Source organism: Cyprinodon variegatus, unplaced genomic scaffold (genome assembly GCF_000732505.1).
Source record: "Cyprinodon variegatus isolate N-32 unplaced genomic scaffold, C_variegatus-1.0 Scaffold15, whole genome shotgun sequence".
Classification (NCBI taxonomy): Eukaryota; Metazoa; Chordata; class Actinopteri; order Cyprinodontiformes; family Cyprinodontidae; genus Cyprinodon; species Cyprinodon variegatus.
Genome location: NW_015150468.1, coordinates 1,240,851 through 1,261,405, shown reverse-complemented (window position 1 = coordinate 1,261,405; position 20,555 = coordinate 1,240,851). Strand labels below are relative to the sequence as shown.

The 20,555-nt window shown below is 35.9% G+C and overlaps 2 protein-coding genes across 2 annotated transcripts in view; one reads left to right on the top strand and one right to left on the bottom strand.

Moving 5' to 3' along the window:
- The window catches only part of LOC107090903 (haptoglobin-like), a 6,799-nt gene extending 2,443 nt beyond the window's left edge, over positions 1-4,356 (bottom strand). Inside the window, exons 1-2 of the mRNA XM_015384534.1 lie at positions 4,316-4,356; positions 3,896-3,969 (exon numbers count right to left, since the gene is read on the bottom strand). Of these exons, the coding sequence (XP_015240020.1) occupies positions 3,896-3,969; positions 4,316-4,335 (94 nt within the window). The 5' untranslated portion in view covers positions 4,336-4,356. The remainder of the gene's footprint in view (positions 1-3,895; positions 3,970-4,315) is intronic.
- Positions 4,357-7,927: 3,571 nt separating this feature from the next.
- Positions 7,928-19,273, top strand: LOC107090895 (trace amine-associated receptor 13c-like). Its single transcript, XM_015384521.1, has 4 exons — positions 7,928-8,060; positions 10,184-10,249; positions 17,924-18,286; positions 18,396-19,273. Exons 3-4 carry the CDS (start codon positions 18,004-18,006, stop codon positions 19,271-19,273), a joined length of 1,161 nt encoding a protein of 386 aa, XP_015240007.1. The 5' UTR covers positions 7,928-8,060; positions 10,184-10,249; positions 17,924-18,003.
- Positions 19,274-20,555: the final 1,282 nt, after the last annotated feature.

Here is a 20,555-nt window from a genome sequence, read left to right as displayed (position 1 = left end):
CTCTTTTATCATTTAATCCTCACAGAAGATAACTGTCGTTTGCACAACACAATCTTTTTCAACAAGTCTACAGAGTGAGGTGAAATATTTCCTGACAGATTTTGTTTCTTTTCTAAATCAATAAATCAGAATGTTGCTGGGTTTTTTTCAGACACTAGTTTTATGAATGATATTTGATCAGTCAAATACTGCAGGAGACATAAATACGACTAGTGGAGCTCATCAGTTATCAAAAAGCTTAAGAGGCTTATTGCAAGGTTAATTTCAATTTCTATTCCAAGACTGTTTTACTACTTGTATGTGTGCAATCTTCATAAGGAGCTCTGAATGTGTCCATCCATCACCTTGGTTCAGACTTCTCTCTCTCAATAATTTCTGTATGGGTATGCCATCATGTTATCATGTTGCTATGTAAATAGATCACAAAACATGAAGTAATATATATCTTAGGTTATCGGTTAATTAGGATTATGGCAATGCCAGACCTTTTATCAAGTATTAAAAAAAAAAGAAAATTAATTTAAATTCTCAAAATGTATCTTTAGAATTGATCATTGATCACCAGACTTTTAATAAAGCCGCAATGTGTCATTTTCAGCGACATCTTTCCCACACTGCCTCTGTCCTCCAACAATACGGAGGCCTTCATGGTACAAAAAGGGTTCAGCAACATCCGATTTACCTATACTGATGGTATCTTGTCAAGTGATGGTGACAGCTGTGTTGTAAAGGTACTTGAGACAACAATGTTGTATACAAATTAGGAAATAAGAAAGTATCATGAATTGACCACTGTTCCAGAGATGAGCGTGGACTGAGGGCAAGACAAATGTTTTGAAAACGGTCGGCTTTATAATCACTGGGTGGTTGCCTGTCATGGCTAGTGTGTCTAGTTTAGTTAGATCTTTTTATAAGTAGTATTTTATTAGTCTGTGTAGGGATTTCATATAGGCCTAACTTGCCTCTGACCCATTAAAACAATGATCTCTACAGTTTCTATTTTGTCTGCTCTGTTCTGCTGTTCCGCAAAGATGTCTTTCTCCACAAATGGGAACAAACTACTTTTTAATTACAAATAGCTTTTTCTAAGGCAAGGCAAACAAAGATTGAGAGCTTTAGTCACAGGTGACAATAAATATATAGATATAGATAATATATTATATGTCATTAAATCCCTGTAATTATTACACACTACACCTTTAAGATGATTTTTTTTTGTTTAGTCCTTTAGTAGGTATTCCAAATATGAATATTTTAAATTCAGCAGAGCATGAATAAATAAATCTCAAATAGATTCAAAGGTCAGATTCCTCTTTTCGTTTTGCAGGAAAAACATAATTAGATAGTTTCATTCATTCACCTTCTAACTTAAAATGGTTCAATTCAGCGACCTACATCTGTTATAATGATGCTCCTACTGCTAACATGCAGGTTTTAGTATTAAAGGTTCCATTGATAAATACATCTGCAATGTATATAAAGATTTTTGAAGTCTGAAAAAAACATATTTATTGAAAACAGTTTTTTTTATTGGAGATGGAAGGAATAAAATGCCTGCGATGGACTGGCGACCTGTCCAGGGTGAACCCTGCCTCAATCTCCATTGACAGCTGGAGATAGGCACCAGCACCCCTTGCGACCCCACTTGGGAGAAAGCATGAAGAAAATGGATGGATGGGTGGAATAAAATGCCTTAGAATTAGATGTTTAATTTAAAAGATTAAATAAGTTGTTTTTATTCTATTATCAGTTATTGTACGTTCCACTTTTGTACAATCATCCCTTATGACTGAGAGGGGAACTTATGGTAAGACAAAATGCTCAAACGGGTACGCAAGTCTAAAAAGGTTGGGAAACACTGGTCTAATTGATCAAAGATTGTGTGGGATTTCAACACAATGTGTATGTATGCCCAAAGGCCAAATATGGCTTACACAAATACATTTCAGATTGATTAAACCATGAGCACACACAAAAACAAGCACATTTCTTTGATAAATCACACTTGTGTGCACAAGTTGGCATCCAAGGCTCCACCTACTGGTCTGCCTTCTACCCACCCACATTTATCCATAAATTGTCAATGCAAAGCACTGTATGAATTCCACTGTGTTTCAATGAGCCATAGGATTAATGTTATTTGATTGTTAACATTGGCAACCAAGGGGAAAAGAGCGAAATTAAAGAAAGGGTTAAACTAATTCAGAAAAATGTGTTTTGGTGGAGAATTGTAGAAATATGTTCGGTAGCCAAAATAGTGTTGTGACAAATAATAGGCAGTAGTATGAATGGACAGCGGGTCGGTCTCTCAATTTCTGAACCCTGTTCAGCACATAGATTTAGGAGCAATACTCCAGGGAGTCTGTTTTGCTGCTAAACCAACTATAATCAGAGGTCAGGACATCTTGGTGATCCCGAAAAGGTATTTTCTCCTAATTCTCCTTTGTTCAACATTCTCCAGCAAAGCACCATAACACAGGTGTCACAGAGGTATTAACAGCAGTTAGCAAAAATGCCAACTTATACGACTCACCCTGGTGAACACTAGGGGGAGGACTATGGGGGTCATGAAAGTGCTTAAATATTGTCCTCTGATAAAGGATATGACCTGCTCATTTCATGAGTTGTACATGTTACTGTATATAGTTTTGGTTCACCAGTGCAAGCACAAATCAGTAAGACATTTCATGCTTGATCTATAATTTATTTTTTATATCAAGGGATATTAAAGGTCTAATCTTGCTTCAGTTCTTCTCCTTACATCTCCAAGATATGTGTAACTTTATGCATTGGTTAGAGCTGGTGTGAGAGAGACCCCAAACAAGTCCAAGTTTATATATGATAAATCACATCATCTAAAGGAAAAATGACTTACAGTATGCAAGAGCAACTGGCTAGCTGAAGTGCTAAGTCACCCATCCTGCAAACAGGAAGCCTAGGTTCTTATCCCATCTGGGGGGAATGAGCTGCCAATGTGGATCCGTATCCCCCAAACTGCTCCCCAGGCGCCGCACAATAGTTGCCCACTGCTCCCCAATGGGATGGGTTAAATGCAAAGAGTTTCTCTGTAGTTGTGACAGTGTAATGACAATAAAACACTGGGGGGGGGGGAGACACACTCCTCCCCAGGTGCTGCACCATGGCAGCCCACTGCTCACTTTTATTGCCCACTGTAATGACAATAAAAAGTGCTGAAAAAGATTTAGTCCTCATTTACTGCATACGCAAGCTTGATAAATCAGAGCCCAGGTTTTACATATACATCATTTCTGTCTCCAGATCAAATAATATTTGATTTACCTATTTGCTCTGTTGTTGAAACACCTGAATTTCACCACTACAGGGTAATAAAGAGTATATCTATATTATTCAAGAAGTTCACTACAGTCTGAAATGCCATTGCGTTTTATGATTAAATGTCTTTCTGCTGAAAATATCTGTGCCTTGATTCGAAACTCTAGAGGGATCATGTGCCGGCAAACTAATTTGGAACTAACCCAGACAGCAAACACATCTACTAATTAACAAAGGTCTTCTGAATTAATTTTGAGCAAGCAAATATAAACAATAAGATAAAGAGACAGTTATATTGAAAAAGTTGGAAAACCATTTGAAGCCTGAGTGTTTTCCTAAAACATTTGGATATAAAAGATAATTAAGATTAATTTTAACAGTCATAAAAATGTATAATAAGAAGAATAAACTTAGATACTTTATGAATGTCTACAAACCTTACAGATACTAAAAGTATATTAAACTGTATGTTCATGAAGCTATCATGCTTATATCTGAAAACTGACTGTAAAAGTCACTTTAACCATAACTATTGTTTACTGTTTTTGTCAAAACTGAACTGACCATTTTGCAAGATGTTGATAGTAAATGTTGGCATTACCTGAAACAGAGGCTTTGATCCTCGCCTCTGCCAGAATGGTCCACAAGGCCAGCAGGACCAAAACAAGGGAGAACCTTCAAACACAGTCAACCAAAAGGTTTGCATTCACTAGATTTATTAATGATCAGCTGAGAATACAATCTGGACATATCAAATAATACCTATTGACAACTTTCTTAAAAATCAAGTGTTATTATTGCTAATAAAATAATTTTCAGTGAAAGATCATTGAATTGTGTTCATTGGATTCAGGAGCAACTTTATACTAAACAATTTTACAAAAAAATCCTTCATTGTTATAAATGAAATAACCTCATTTTATTTTGTCTTTGAATGATTTTATCCTAGTACTTTTTCCTGTTGTAGAAAACAGCATTCAGATTTAATCTGTGTAGCAAAGCTATAAATATTTTATCTTACCTCTTGTTGACAGCAATCATGTCTTTCCCTTTTGATGGTTTTAGTCTCTCTTCTTAAGTGTGTTTTGCATTCAAGCTGTTGGTATATTTATATCTGCTGAAAAACAAATGCTCTGATCTGGAAATTTCTGCTTGGCTCATGAAAACAGGAATCCCTGCATTTCAAAATGAGCTAATTACGAAATCTTGCAACAAATTGTTTGCTCTGTCTGTTAGTGTCCAAAAAATCTGAATCAGAAAAAAAGGAAATAGAAAGATGTTAGGTTTTACAATAAAAGCTTCTGGTTTTATATAAAGCAGCAATAGTGTTGCTTAATCTAAAAAAAAAACAAAAACAGAAATAAAAACAATACAAGATTCTCACAAGGCTATAATTCTTGTTTTATTCTGTGTTTTAGTTCACCTCCTTCCACTGAATGTTAAATGGACACGTGTGCTATTTATATTCTGGTTTGGCATCCAGGCTTACTGAAAATGAGTAACAAACTCTAATGATGTCAGAGTGACAGGTTGCCGGTCACTGTGCATTTTCGCTGTATTTATGAAACACAAAGCAAATATTAACTCATTAGACCGTTCCTGAGGAAACAGCAGCAGAATCTGTTTTGATTTCTGTGGCACTATTTAAGCATGGCAGCCGTCTGATAGACCAGTGCTGCAAAGTTCAAAGTCCAGCCGTCCTGCTCAGCATATTGATTTACAAAGGGATATGGAAGGATTTTATGATTTCAAGAGTAGTGGAGAATAATCCAGTTGAAATGGAATGCCATAATATGCAAATGTAATGAATAAAGACTGAAATGCAGCTGTAAAATCACATATATATTTTTTTTTTCTAGAGTGCAGAGCTAATAGTATGCCTATCAGCAGACCATCACCAGCGATGAGTTAAGCAGTCACATTATGTACAGAGGTCAGAAGTTTTTCTTCAGTACTGTAAAACTCAATTTAACTCACATGTAAAGAGAGGGACTAAATGCAAATAGGAGTTTTAACTGAGGGAGAAGATTTATTACATGCTCTTTTAAATAGAGGATGTTTTATTTATTTATTTTTCCCAGTTTTTAGCCTTAGCTCTTGACTGGTAATGAGAATCTTTGAAATCAGACACTCATCTCAAATTAAGTCATTTCGTTCTAGTTAATCATTGCAGTCATGGTTGACCTGAGGCAGAAACACTCCCAGACATTTTTTTTTTTTAGCAGGAGCTCTTCATTTGTAAATTCCCTCATGTCTCTGAAACTCTTATGTTTATGGACAAAAATGGTTAAAGTGGTTTAGCCTGAGAAGGACGTTAGGAGTATATTGTAGTCATACATTTCTTGCATTTCCACACATATTGTAGCTGCCTGTTGACAGAAAAAAAAATCCTCCTGCCTATTCTGAATCACATAGGTTTTCCCTAACTACTTAAGAAGCCTGGAAACAACTGCAAAGGTTACTTTCATAAAATAAATAAAAGTCACCTCTCATAGGAAAATATTATAAAGGGATTTGATAGGAAATACATTTTTTCCGACCACATCGACATAGATTTTTGTTTTTTGTACAGTTTCCCACCATTTGGTTAGCTATGGATGAGAATTTCAAAAGTAGACACTTCTCTTATCTAAATGATGCTTTGCTTTATCTCAAGCAAAGTAAGTGGTTAAGTGTTAAGAAGATATAAAACAATGCCTGTCTTTGCTTTCACATAATAAATGATAGACGAAGGAAAATGTCAACGGTGCTTTGTCTTGTTTGCAGGTTTAGTGAAGGACTCAAATGCAGAGACTGAATATGGCAAAAACAGAGCTTTTAATAATAAATAACAGGAGAACCTACAGAGGGATCACAGGAAAAGCAGGACATAGAGTACAAACAGTATGATAGAAGAATCTGTTAACGAGAAATGTAAAAAAAGGGAGCTTAAGTACTGAAGAAAAGGCAGAAAATTAAAAATGAATGAGGACGAGGAAATAGGAGAGACAGTAATCAACACAAAGGGAGTTGAACCAAGACTTAAAAGCCTGAAACCAACATAAGAGAACAAACCAAAATATGTAGATGAAAAAAACCCAGGAATAATTACAATAATAATGACTGAAAAACTTAAATACAAAGAAAATGTTAAAATCCACAATAATAAACAACCAATGGCAGGACCTTACCTTTGCAAAACTAAAAACAGAAATGACTGGAAAGGAAGACAAATGAAACCAACACACAAATACTTGTGGACTTTCATGTTTTCAGGATTTCAACAGATGGAGAAAGTAAAATATTGCATGCATTTATTATATATTAAATATTGCATGCATTTATTATATATTGTATATGGCCCACATTTAGAGACAGAAAAGTTTGCTCAAATTTCATGGCTCAAGCTCAAGATTTTTTTCTTAAATATATAAAATTTGCAAAAGTGCAGAATATTTTTCCCAGGCAGGAATATCAACAATTTTGATAAGAAATCTTCAAAATGTGACTTTCTTAACTAAAAGAACAGACTGAACAGGCTGCACATTTTTCAACATGTGTCATAGATCCATGCATTAAAGACAGTCATACATTTCTATATTTTTTATGCTAGTTTGGGGTTTTTATTATAACTATTTTAAATAGACTCACAAGTATTATAAACCCCAGCGGCCACAAGAGCTTCAGCCATAATTCATTCAGCTAAATGTTCCCTGTTTTGTATTAAATTTATCCTACTATGACTTTTAACAAGAACTTGTGCTGGGCTATGCCTGCAGCCATAATAGAAAAACATATACGCTTCTGATCTTCTTTATGTTTAAAATAAGAGGCCAGCTCATATCTTCTTAAAAAAACAGAATCATGTATACAGTATGACCCTTGTTCTGCATGTCCTATGGTTATTTGTCTGGCAGGTTTACAAAACCTTTGCAGATAGAGGTTACATAATAGTGCTCTGGATGGGTAATGCCCATGTTGCTTTGCTCTGGCCACATAATTTCCTAAGCTTTCAAACATCCCTTCCTTTGCCTCAACACACTGCTGTTGTACTGTTATTTTTAGAAAGAGTTTCCTGGATGTTTTTTTCCAGTGTTCCAGTTGCTTTTAAAGACAGAATTGCATAGATATATGGTTACCTCTGCTGCCTGGAGGTAACGACACAAAGGACGGACACTGGCAAAGGACAAATGAGCTGGACAAATGCCCCAGAGACAGGGTGGATGCATTATTACACCCGTCAACTCTCGTTACTTGGTGAATTTACTGTTTCTGTTTTTCATTTATATGCTTTGGACAAATAAAAAAAGTTTGCAGAAAAGAAACAAGTATTTTCCTAAACAAGCTTAAGAACAAACAGCCATGGTTAAGAGTCTGGTATTTATAAGAAATGGTGTGCTTAAAGTAAAAGTAGGATTTAAGCCTCAAAGACACCAAACATGGCACATTTTTGGGTGGAGATGAAAATGGAGAGGTGCACATCAGAAAGTGATTCCTGGAATAAAGAAAGAGAACGGAGAGTAAAATGCTTGTAGCTTAAGTTGAATCTGTGTCGGTGTGTGTTGAGGAGGTGAGTGAGGAGAGAGAGGTGGAGGAGAGAGATGGCAGAGGCTGAATTACAGAAGCAGAGAGCTGGAGTGTCTGGGAGGATCTGTGCTCCTCTGGAGAAGAAACGCTTTTAACTGGATTTAACTTCTGAAAAGTCAACATTTAAACCTGGATTGTTTTTCCTTTATTACACCTTTTTCTGCATAAATGAGCAACAACTGAAGTCTGTGAAAATGCTGGTAAGATTGTCCAGTTCGATGTATTAGTAATTTTAAATCATCATGTGATTTCTTAACTAAAAGGTTTAAATGCTTCTAATATGTTTTCATGAAAGCAGATCAAAATGCATACATCATAGTCTACTGTTTGAATACTAAGTATTAAGAGTGTAACCATTGGTAGTATTGGCTTAAGGCTCAAGCTGAGCTGGGTATTAAAAGCCATGTTAAATTGCATTTTTTTTTAAATCTTACTCAGTCTGTTGGACTCATGAGATAAAATACAGAATCAGGACAATAGTTGAATAGTTAAACTTTTTACAACTAATAAAAGGAAAATTTCAAAAAAAGATGTTCTTTTTCATTTACATTTTTGCTGATTTATTTTGACTTAGGAAACAACTCTCTACAAAAGTAATCCTGTTTCACCTGTGAAACTGCTGGGTGGAGTTTGTGTAATGCAGGATCATTCAGTTATGTAGCAGCTGTTGACACCGTGATGAAGTGCAACATTGTTTAACAAACTGGGAATCATTGATAGGAAGAAATTAGTGCATACATGTCCTTTGTGAAAACATGTCAACTCATTTCAGGGGGGTTCATTTGTAGCTGCAAGTTAATGTTTGAATATTTATTAAAAATAAAACTAAATCAGTTTTATCAATACTTAGTAATCATTAGGAGATGCTTGGTGGATGAAATGATAGCAGTTTTTATTGCATTAGAACAAATAGTACTATTGCATTTTTCCGGATTCCGATACATTCAAGTTTATTTTACAATTTCTATTTTATTTATTTGTAAACCAGTGAATGTGAACATTCTGAATAGAAATACACTTAATCTGTAAAAAAAAAAAAAAAAAAAAAAAAAAAAATACACTCTTAAAAACTATTTGACTAAAAAACAATTCTGATCCAACTTTATTTGAAGTTTTAGTTTTGTCAGTTGTGAATAATTTTGTTATACATGTATTGGTATTAATATCAAATCGGTGAGATGTGGGATAATATATAAGGTGTGTATAGAAAAACATCAAAAGACTTTCCCTGCATCAGATGAAATCTATAACAGTTACATTTTTGCCTCATTTGTTTATTTATGTGAAAACGAGTGAATACAAACATTCTGAGTAATAAAGTAGATAATGAAAGTAAAATTCAACATAAATATGAACTATAGTCTTGTCCCTATTAGTATTTTCAGACAGATTCCTTGTATATGTTTCTGTATACATTTCTAACCCTCAGGCTTTCAGAAGAAGCATTATTTGAGCACTAATATGAAGAAAGAAATCAACTCTGTTGATCATAGAGGCAATAGTCTATATAAAGAGTGAGAACATTAATTATGTTTAATACGTTGTCCATAAATGGTGACAGATAGCACAACATGAAAGCTACTCTACGTATGCGTGCACTTGTCAGACAAACACAAAGGGAATCAGCACAGACAGGATGACAGGCCAAGAAAATCTAGATGGTGCCTGTGTGTCGCAGCAGAAGAAGCCTCAGGCGGTTCAGAGCAGCCTCCATCCAGCACAATTATTACTGCACGTGACCTCTGTGTGTTTGTGGGCGACCTGGCCGAAGAGTCCTGACCTGTCCCCATCGGTCCTCCTGCAGATGGCCGAACCCATCAGTCAGGGATACAGCTCTGTCAAATCTAATTCACTGCATGCATGAAAAAAAAAACATATATTCAACCAGAAAGTTCTTCAAAAAACAACAAATTCTATTTTAAGATCCAGTCCTATCTAGTTCAAGGAAGCAAATATTGTTAACACTCTACAAGTACAACATTGAAAACTAATTCATGACGTCAGAAAAGAACGTTTTCAGATGAACTAGTAATAGCGTAATTACTTATTGCAGGAAATTGCAGGAAGTTGCAGGAAAAAAGTATGTATATCAGGAATGTTGCACAGCTGAACACATTCAAACCTATTTTTTCTACAAATTTCATGTTAGGAATTTCTTCACTGTTTTGAATCCCCATATGCTGAAAAAATTTTTGCATTTGTCTTGCCGGCTGATCGCAGTTAAATCACTGTCTGTCCAGTGGTTGTAAAGACAGTATCTTTCCTACAGCTGCATGGCTTGTGTTGTGTGTTTATACCTGTGTGTTTCTTCTCCTGCTGTTAGCTCCTGGTGTTGCCATGCCTGAGGTCCGGCTGCAGGGATGACTTCCGCTTGTCATCTTCACTCAAGGTAATTCTCAAAATAAGGCTCATCATCCGTCCTCTTATAAGTAATTATCTTTTTTTTCTTTCCTCCACTCAAACAGCCTTAAATGGGTTAGGGTAAACAAAATACTCAATGGAAAGTAAAGAAAAAAACCTAAAGATGCTGAAAATTCTAAAAATAAGGCTCATCGTCTGTCCTCTTACAAGTAATTATCTTTTTTTCTCCTCCACTCAAGCAGCCTTAAATGTATCAGGGTAAACAAAATACTTGAAGAGAAGTAAAGAAAAAGCTGCAAGAATCCCCAAAATAGAGGAAATTAGCACCAGATGTACATTTTATACATTATATAATGTATAAAACGTGCATTTATACATTTTTTATTTATGTAAAATGATTCATAAATAATATAACCCCTTCAAAAAAAATGTGAATCAGTCAAAAACTGATTTGACGTCAAACTGCAAGGCCTCCCCCTCCCACCCACTACAAGCTTTTCATGAGTTCAGGAGGTTCTTTTTCCACTGTGTGGGTATTTAAAACCAACTCTTGTAAGACCTGGCCTTGATGGGTTTTTTTTTTTTTCATTGTGACTGCTTGACAGCGTTTGCTCAGTGGTATGACTTGGTAACTCGGTTTATTAAGTACTAAATAATGCTTGATCTTTTTTGCTCTGACATAACAAATAAAAAAACACTAAGAAATCAATTTATTTATTTTGTGAGCTGTAAATGGAAAAAGTATTTTAGCACTTTCACAGAATCCTAACTTTATCAACTTCTTTATTAATTCCTTGCTATGACAAAAAAGGAAAATATAACAAAACTAACCTGTGCCTTCAAAACAAAATAACCCATAAAAGTCCTCAGAATGCATATAGTTTAAAGGTTTAAATGATCTTTCAGAATTGGCATCATAACAATAATAGAAAATAGAAAAAACCTTGCACATTTCTAACTGGGGGCAATTCTGAAATAGGCAAATGTAAGATGAATTAGATATGAGTATTTCTTCTCTTTAATTAGTCTCAGCTGTGTGCGTTCTTTACATGAGATGCGTATTTACCAAAACCTCAGCATATGGATTTCTCCTTCAGGAGACCAAGCGAAGGAGTCTTTAGAAAGCTGTAGAATTTCATGCTGTCTTCTCTGAATGCCCCAGTGATGAGAAGTAAATCAATCCAACAACCTAGGGGCTATAGAAAATTAGACCAGTCAATCAGGCAATCAGTAAGTGATTTCACACGGGTCCTATATAATCCCACCCTAGGCCGCTACAAAGCTGCTTAGGTGTGATGTGTTATTTCCTGACCATTTTGGGATTTTGCAACCCGAAAATATAAAAACAAGTGTGAAAAAGCAACTAGAAAACTAAGAAGGCACCTGTTTCCACTTAACTGCTTGATCTTCAACACTGATATGAACTTAAATATTTATTAAAAATAAAATGTTTTCCTTTAAACCCCAATGCCTGATAGTACTAAAGAATGCCTGTCATGATAGATGTTAAACCTATTTGATGGTTCATGCACTGATTGCATCTTTAAGTACAAGAAACTTTAAGCCACCAAAGTCATAGTATTCCCTTAAAAAATGCATTACTCCTTTAGAAAAAAAAAAAAAACACTTAGCTAATTGAAACACAGATTAATTAATAGTTAAATACAAAGAAAATGTAACCAAAGTGTGAATGCAATTCATGTTATGGCAACACAACATCATTTAAAAGCATGTCAAACATTTCAGTTAAATGTCTAAAAAGGCCCAAAACTCTAGAAAATGTGAATTAAACTGGAAATAATCTTAAATGTTATGATTCCTTAGATTTAATAGGACTATTTAAACAAACTCATAGTCACGAACATGAATTGAATGAGGCACTTAGTCTAATTATATAAAATAAATTACTTTATTAAATTAATACTCATTTTGGCAAGTCTTAAAAATATAAAACAGAAAAAAATCCATTGATGGAAGCTGCAGCAATCTGCTGCTGTGCAGCTGGCTGCTGGACTATATGCTTTTGTAGACTTGGAGGAAGGTTTTGGTTGTAGGTTGCCTCAGTTTCCTTTGGAAAACTACTGGGCTCTCCTGACCAACTGGTTTGTCACACTATTATTCACATGTCCCGGAAACTTCAGGTTATCCAAATCTTTCACCATATTCCCAGAAATCTGGAGGAGGTATGTGATCCTCTTTTGGAGGGTGATAACAATGCCTACAAGTGCATCCCTTCTGAATGCGACGATACAATCAGGACATCTCAGCTTCTAAAATCAGACCCACAACTGTAGTATAATTTGCATATTTTACTTTACTGTTTATAATGAAGGGAAGATGGAATTTTCGTCATGTTAGAATAGTGGGAAAAGCATTGAACTCTAATCTCTGAGGAGTAGTTTGGGTACCGGTTTGTAAAGGATGAGAGTGTGAAATACAGTGCTGATGTTCACAGATAACATCTAGAAAAAATGTATGAGGTATCTCCTTCAGTCTCAGAGGAGGACTGGAAGGCTTTTGGGATGGGATCATCTGTGCAGTGGTTCCCCTAATTGGACTACTTAAAAAAAAAAAAAAAACTGCATTAGTTTTACATGCTTTAGGCTTAATTTCAGATATCTCAGATCATCTTTTCGTGTCAATATACAGCATCTATGCATCAATGCTTTGTGCAGCCCACTCATCTGAAAACCTCAGCTGTGTAACTCGAAAGGGTCCAATCTGTCACTAAATCAGTCATGTGACCCAGAGCAACTCTCTGAGCTTCCTTTAAACACGAAAACTAACTAAGCTAAAAGTTATAGGTAGGCAACAAAACAGATATGACACATTTCTGGTGAGATATATCTTTGATTCTCTGAAGTAATATTTAATCTAGCCTCTCAAACCCCACCATTTTAAAGCATTTACAACTAACAACACATAATGCATGAAAATTACACTGTGTAACAATATAGATATGTTAGACATAGTTGGAATGCTTAGATTCTCCACAATTCAACCACGTAGTTCATTTTATGGACACAGTGAGCACCAAAGCACAATTAACACAGATATAGCAGCATGTCAAAATGTAAACAAACAAAGCAGCCACAAAAAGCAAGCATTTCTTTATTACTGCTGTTGAAAAAAGACCTATTATTTTCGAGAATAAAACAGACAACTTTGTGTCATGTTTGAACTGATGCAGCATGGGCTGTGTTTTACTCACCCAATTTGCATGTTTATATCCAGAAACTAGAAGGTGTTACCTTTCAAATAATGTATCACACATGTAATTTGGGCGTACAGTTCCTAAGTTATTTTCTTTTCATTTGGGTATGCAATATAGGCAAGACTCTCTCAAAATGAGGTGGATGTTAAGAGGCTAGAGGGGTGGATGATGCTTTTTTTTTTTTTTTGTAATATAATTTGTCTGATGATTAAATGGATTAGGATAAATAAAATACTTAAAGAGAAGTAAAGTCAGATAATCAAATGGCCAGATTTGTTTAAGAGAAACTTAGGGTTTTCCCATAATAACATAATGTCTCAGAATAGGAGGACCATGTTCTTTAAATGTAAGAGTCTGACAAGGAAAAACTCAACCATATGCTATTTATGTTGATGCAGTAGTGAAGAATTTTTTTGTATTTTTTATGTTAATATGAGACTGTTTGCTTGAGTTGCATTTAGAATAATAAAATGCAGCTGCTCATCCAGTCAAACACTAGCTAACTAGTAACTGACAAATAAACATTAAACCACCATTAAAAAATTAACATCAGAGGAAAACATCTGCATGAACTATTTATTAAGACATGTGTTCTGTGTTTGAATACATAACATGCAGAGAAATACATAGTTATTGGCTTTTACTGCTAATTTACTTAAAGAATTTTCTTGGCTTGATATCAACACCTCATTCATCTGAGCTACCTTCTGAGAATGATAACACAACTGCAGTGAAACTATTTTAAAGATAGATGTACTGATTTGTCTGTTATTTGACCTTTGATCTGGTAATTGCATAAATCCTTTGATACATGTTGCAAATCAGATAACCAGCATTATTCAGTCTTGCATGTCATGAATCTAAAGGGTTTTTTGCAGGATTTTTTTGTTGATAACTAGAAAACTACAATTTAAGAAAACCAAAGAAATGCAAAAAAATAATCTGATATTTAATGGCTATTTAATAGGAATGAAATGTAAAAAAAAATCTATTTAATTATAATATTGGTGCCATTTTCTATCTTAGCATGTGAGCCATGGAAAAGGTAAATTTCATATTTTTTGTCACTAGACAGCAATCTGTCAAACATTGACACAGGATGTATTGTGAGAGCTAGCTTATACATATTGAGATCATTTATTAGGGAAAAAATGCATTAAAGTCAAACTAATTGATACAGACACATTTTTACTAAAATTTCCTGTAACTATGAAATAATTTTAATGTATGTTATTTTTAAATCACGTCCTCTTCTTTTGCAATTCTTAATTAACTCCATGGCTTTGTTGTAGGTTAAAAAAAACATAAGCTTCTTTCTGGGTTTTGATAGAATATAAAACATATTTCATTATAAGCACAAGCAAGTGCATTTACACTCGATTGACTGAACTCTAAAGCTGTAGATATTTGAGTGTGGTCTAGTTCTTCTTGCAGCCAAAGCCAATCTATGAACATTGGTTCAGTTCTTGTCTTGGTGTGAATAGGCTCAGTCCTTTTACTATGTGTGTTTTTTTTTGTGTGCACTTGTGTATTTAGTTTTCATTTGCAAAAGACATTTGGTAATAAAGAAATATTATGGTGTAAGGATTTGAAAAAAATTATTTTACTTCAGACCCCTCTCATCAAATAAAGATTCACAATGATATAACAATTAAAGGTATTGTGGAGGACTTTCATGATTTTTTTTAACAAAAGTCCCGCCCTCTCCACTTTTAAAAAAAGTGCACATGCACAACTCTGTACCCACTCCAGAGCGGGAACGCCTATGAAACGCGTGCGAGAGCATGCACAAGCCCCCTTTTCCTCATACACGCCTTGTTTAAAAGTTGTTGTTAAGTTGCCGTTACTGGTAAGAGATTTCAAAACATCTGATGCAGGTCCAGCAGAATCCACAACAGTTTCTTCCCCACTGCCATTAGACTGCTGAATGTTATTTAAAATGGGTTTATAAAAAAAAAATAAAATAAAAAAACTGAATATTACAGCTGTAACTATACATTCGTATGTTTTACATTACTGTTTTTCATCACACATTTGATCACTGCTGCTTAACTTATCAAGGCTGCAATTTAAAAAAATAAATAGTCTAGAGAGCTATACTTAATGAAATTTATTTTTGTTTACACATGTGTGTACAAAATGAAAAAATAAAATCTGTCTAAGTCTAAATCGCTCAGTCACTATATAGAGCGGGCACTATATAGTGGATTATATGGTGAACTCAGTTAACTGAGCGTTCGGACAGATGATCACTACTGTTTGGTCCGTTGGTCATGTAACTCTGTCTCCTCTGCGCTGCGCCATCTTTGTTATTAGTTAGTTAGCGACAGCCAATGGTGAAGGCCATAGGTGCAACAGTGACAGCACTGTGACAGCAAATACCATAATGCTTTGCGCATAAAGCTTTCCTCACAAAGCATTCTAGGATATAACTGCCTCTTTTGAGGGCTTTCTCTTCTTCTCATACACTCCATAGACACTTTCTCTCTTACGACCCTCTGCCATTTTTAAACAACCGTGGTGAGAAACGTGAGCTTCAATGGCTGTCTGAAACCGTAGCTCACCACACATTTATGTCTGAAATGCGCACGCGCAGAAAAACAGCTAATGGGACGAGCCTTACATAAACATATCACCAGAATGATTGACAATAAGAGAACCACTTATTTAAATGATCCCGGAAATTAAAGATCATGCTCTATACTTTTAATAAAGCTAAATACCATGAAACTCAATCTCTTTGTGGTCTTAGTCTGCTTGTAGAGAAATAAGTGAGTAATTATTCCTCAAAATACCAGATTGGTGTTTTATAAAACTGGTTTGGTCCATAAACCAGGCTTAGTCAGCCAACTCGGAGCTTATATTGTTGTCATTTCGTAAATCAGATTTCGCTCTGAGTCTAACTTTTAACTGAGCTAGTGAAGTGAGTGTGGTCAGAACCGGCTGACTGAGGCAATATGTGAATCAGGAAAATCAGTAAAAACACTCCAGTCAAAGAAAATGTGCATAAACTACCATTGGTGTTCATTCAGGATACAGACCTTTCAATGTTCCCATCTGGTGCTTTGGATCTATTTGAATTCCCACAATCCTTTGCATCTGGACACAACCCACCTCAAAGTGATTAACAAAAGCAACTCAGTTTATAACAGAGATCTTCAGCTGGTTACCACTGGTTGTGCAAATTTTGTTTTTCTATTTGTTTTTGTGAGCAATATTTTCACAAGCATCCTCCATGTGCGTTTCACACAATGACCTCTGTAAGACTGAAGGCTGCCTGGATTTAGAACAGCAGTTTGGAGTTCCCGTCCTACCCAGTATAGTGTTCTTACTGGTGATCCGGTGAAAGCTGAAAGAACAGGAGTTAGGAGCTAAAATTTGCAGTTTTCAGATTGAGAGATTGTTTAAATAAAGAATTTGACCTGTAGGGGGCACTATTATAGCATTGAAATTTCACGCATGCAGTCCTACCAAAAAAACCTCAGTAAACACAAACACGCCTTCAGAGTATGCATGTATCGGAACAGTGGAGCTTAGAAAGTTATTTTAAGACTTTAAAGTAAATTAAATTTCTCCTAATTTATTTAATTTCCTCTCATTTAGACACATGTAATGTTTTTTCTATATAAGCTACACTGCATAACCAGATAGGAAACAGTTTGACAGCACATTTCAGTTTGAAACTGGTCTGTAACAAGAAAGTAAATATATCTCTGCATTTATATAAACATGCTAATATTACAGTTAAAGCAGAAAATAATATTTATCCAAAAATTGGTTAAAAACAATGACATTGAAATGGCAAAAAGGATAATTAAAATGTTTTTAATAGATATGATTTAAATGAGATCAATGTAGCTGTCTGATCAAAAACAATCATTGATTTGATCCAGTCTCCTTTGCTGCTGCTGTCTTTGTGAAGCTTTTTTAAGTTTCCAACACCAATACTTTATAAAACAGATAAACATTTATCAAACATTGGCTTCAACTGAAAAATGTGCCTGAATAGTTTTAGATTTCTCTCACAAAGCCTTTTTGAGTGATGGTGAATGTGCTTTGTGTTCTTTAATGAATAAATATCATGTTTGTGGTAAGACATTGCAAAAGATGAGGCACTGAGTTGGAAAAAGTTTACACAGAAATGATGGATTTCACTGTGTATACTTCAAGGAAAGCTAAATTTGAACATAGATTCTGACTTAAGTTAATGTTAAGAGTTTCTAATTATACAACATTAGAATTTTCTGGAAGATTGATTTAACTAGAATTGGTTTTACAAAGAAGTAGGTCTTTGATTAATATCAAATAAATATTTTTTTTAAATGATCAGGATCTGAAAAGAAACCCAACAAAATGGAACAAGTTACCATAGAATAAAATTGGGCAGCTCAGAGCTGCTCCTGTTTAATAAATGATAAAAAAAAATACTCAATATCTGTGACTAAAAACATTCTTTGGTTTCTTTTTTTTTGTTGCTATTTTTACTAGGAAGGCCTACCACGTCTGATCATGGTTTCCTGAGCATCTCTTCCGCCAAAGCATCCCAGGGATCATTACCCTTTTGGGCCATGACTGCACCTCTTCCAAACACCAGCATTCCCGGGAGCGCATCAGCTCTACTGTTGACCTCTGACTATCTGTTGAACCTGACTGCGGCTTCACAGGTGGGACATGGCTCGGCCCAGTCACTCCCACCGCTCTGCACCCTCTGCTGCTGTGGAGTTCTCAACCGCATCCTAGCTGTGGCATTCATGGTCACCCTGGCATTCGCAGTTGTGATTGGAAACGTGGTCACTCTAACAGTGTTTGTGCAAACCAGGCAGTCAAGAACACCACAAGGATACTTAAAAGGTAACTTTATTATGCAGATTTTCTCTTGTTTAAAGATTTAACTGAAACTTGACTCTCAAATGGTCTCTTCATTCTGAAACCCTTTTTCCTCTTTAAATCTTTTCCACAGTATCTCTGGCCGTAGCGGACATGATGGTGGGTGTTCTTGTGGTTCCTTTCTCTGTCTACACTGAAATCTCCCTGATGGTGACCAACGCTCCTCCAATCTGGTACCAGGGTGGTACATCTTCATCCTTCAATGATCTGGGGAGCCCCTGGCAGCCCTGCATGCTAATAGGTCCCGTGTTTGCAGGATGCACCTTCGTTTCCATCAGCACCATCTTCCTGATGACCTTGGAGCGCAGCGTGGCCATTCTGTGGCCGCTGCACAAGGACTCTCTGGTGACCAGAAGACGAACGCTGCTCCTCATCCTGCTGTCTTGGGCAGCCAGCTTCCTGTTGGCTCTCGCACCTCTTATCTTCAGCAGCAACTTTACGTTGGAGTACAATGAGTGCAGTCGCATGTGTAACTACGCCCCACTGTTATTTGAAGGCCGGCTCCCGCCTGATGCCAACATATTGCTGTTGTTCCCAGCATTTGACTTCACACTTTTGGGTGGCACATTAGCAGTCAATATTGTGTCCTTTACAAGCATTCGCCAGTACACCCGGAAACGCAAACTGCTCTCAGTAGGGAGTCTGAGTGATGGAGGGGGAGGAGGGGGAGGATGCTCCCACAGACCATCATTTTCAGACATTAAGGCTGCAAAAACTATCGGCATACTGACATTCGCCTTTACAGCATCTTTTTCTCCTATTGCTGTGTTTGTGCTTGGAAACGTGGTGGGATACGAGTGGTGCAACTTTTCTTTTGTTGCCTTCTGGATTCTGACAGGAAACAGCTGCTGTAATGTCATCATCTACAGCGTGAGGGACCACCGCTTCAGGAAAGGTGTGACCCTGCTTTTTCAAAGAGAGCAGTCTCCCCCTCGTGGTGAGAAGACCTGAGGGCCAAAAGGACTCATTCAGGTTTAACATGCTCATGTTATTGTAACTGATGTCCAAAATTTTTGTTTTTGTTCATATTTAATGATAATTAGAATATTTTTATGCACATGAGAATCCATGCTCTGCTTGTATTTGCACAATGTCAAAGCTTTGCAGAAAGAGAGGAAGTTTTGAATATGTGTTAAACTGGATTAATTAAGCCAATGCCCTTTGAACAAAGGGCATTGGCTTAATTTACATAGAAAATGAAAAATAACAATCCAAAACCTTGGAACAGATAAACTTGTTGCTCTGACTGGGATCTCATTCTTTCCAAAGGGATTTTTGAAGAGGTCAGTCAGTGTAAAAGTGGCAGAAACTGCAGCCCACTAAATAGCCACAGGATGCAAATTTTATAAGCAGTTTGAGTAATTTGTTGACATTCCTTTAAAAGGTATCAATACACCTGGAAGTTTTTCAACCATATTCATGTCACAAACACATTTAAGATTTCTTTTGGAAGTTTTTTTGGGATAAATGATAAAACTAAAGATGTGGAGAGGTAATGCCCTTTTTACTGAAGCTTAAAACAAATCTAAATTTAATTACAGTAAATGAAAAGCAGCTTTAAAACCAAGAAACATAGCAGACTGGAGTAAAACCAGTCAGGCTTTCAGGGTCCTGAAAAAGACAAAAGCAGCAAGGATGTTTGTTCATTCAGATATTCAATAGGCTCTATGCACAGCTCCACTACTTCCTGAATTTAAGGCAGCTCCTTTGTTTCCTGTCTTTCATGATTGGATGCACTGATTAATCCAGGTGTGTATGACCTAAGTAACTGGCCAGACACACCTGGATTAATCAGTTCATCCAGTAATGAAAGACAGGAAACAAAGGAGCTGCCTTAAATTCAGGAAGTAGTGGAGCTGTGCATAGAGCCCATTGCACAACTAATTAGTCCAAATCATTGTGTATTTCACAAATATGCCCTTTATGGAAGAGGGAAGCCATTGTTAAAAAAAAAAAAAAAGAATCTCTGAAACTGCAGTTTAGAGTTTTCCTCAGACCAAACAAGAAACATGTTAGTGCTCTATTGTGACAAAAAAGTTGCAAAACTTTAAGTTTTGTTTTGTCGCCATGATGCCATCGTATCCCCTTGAATACATCATAATCACCATCATACTCAGAACTGGCATTACCATGCTGTGGGGATGCATTTCCATTCAGGCAGCAGGGACAAAAACATAGATGTTGTTAAATCCAGGGAAGTTGAAGAAATAAACGAAATCCTCTAAAGGAGTGC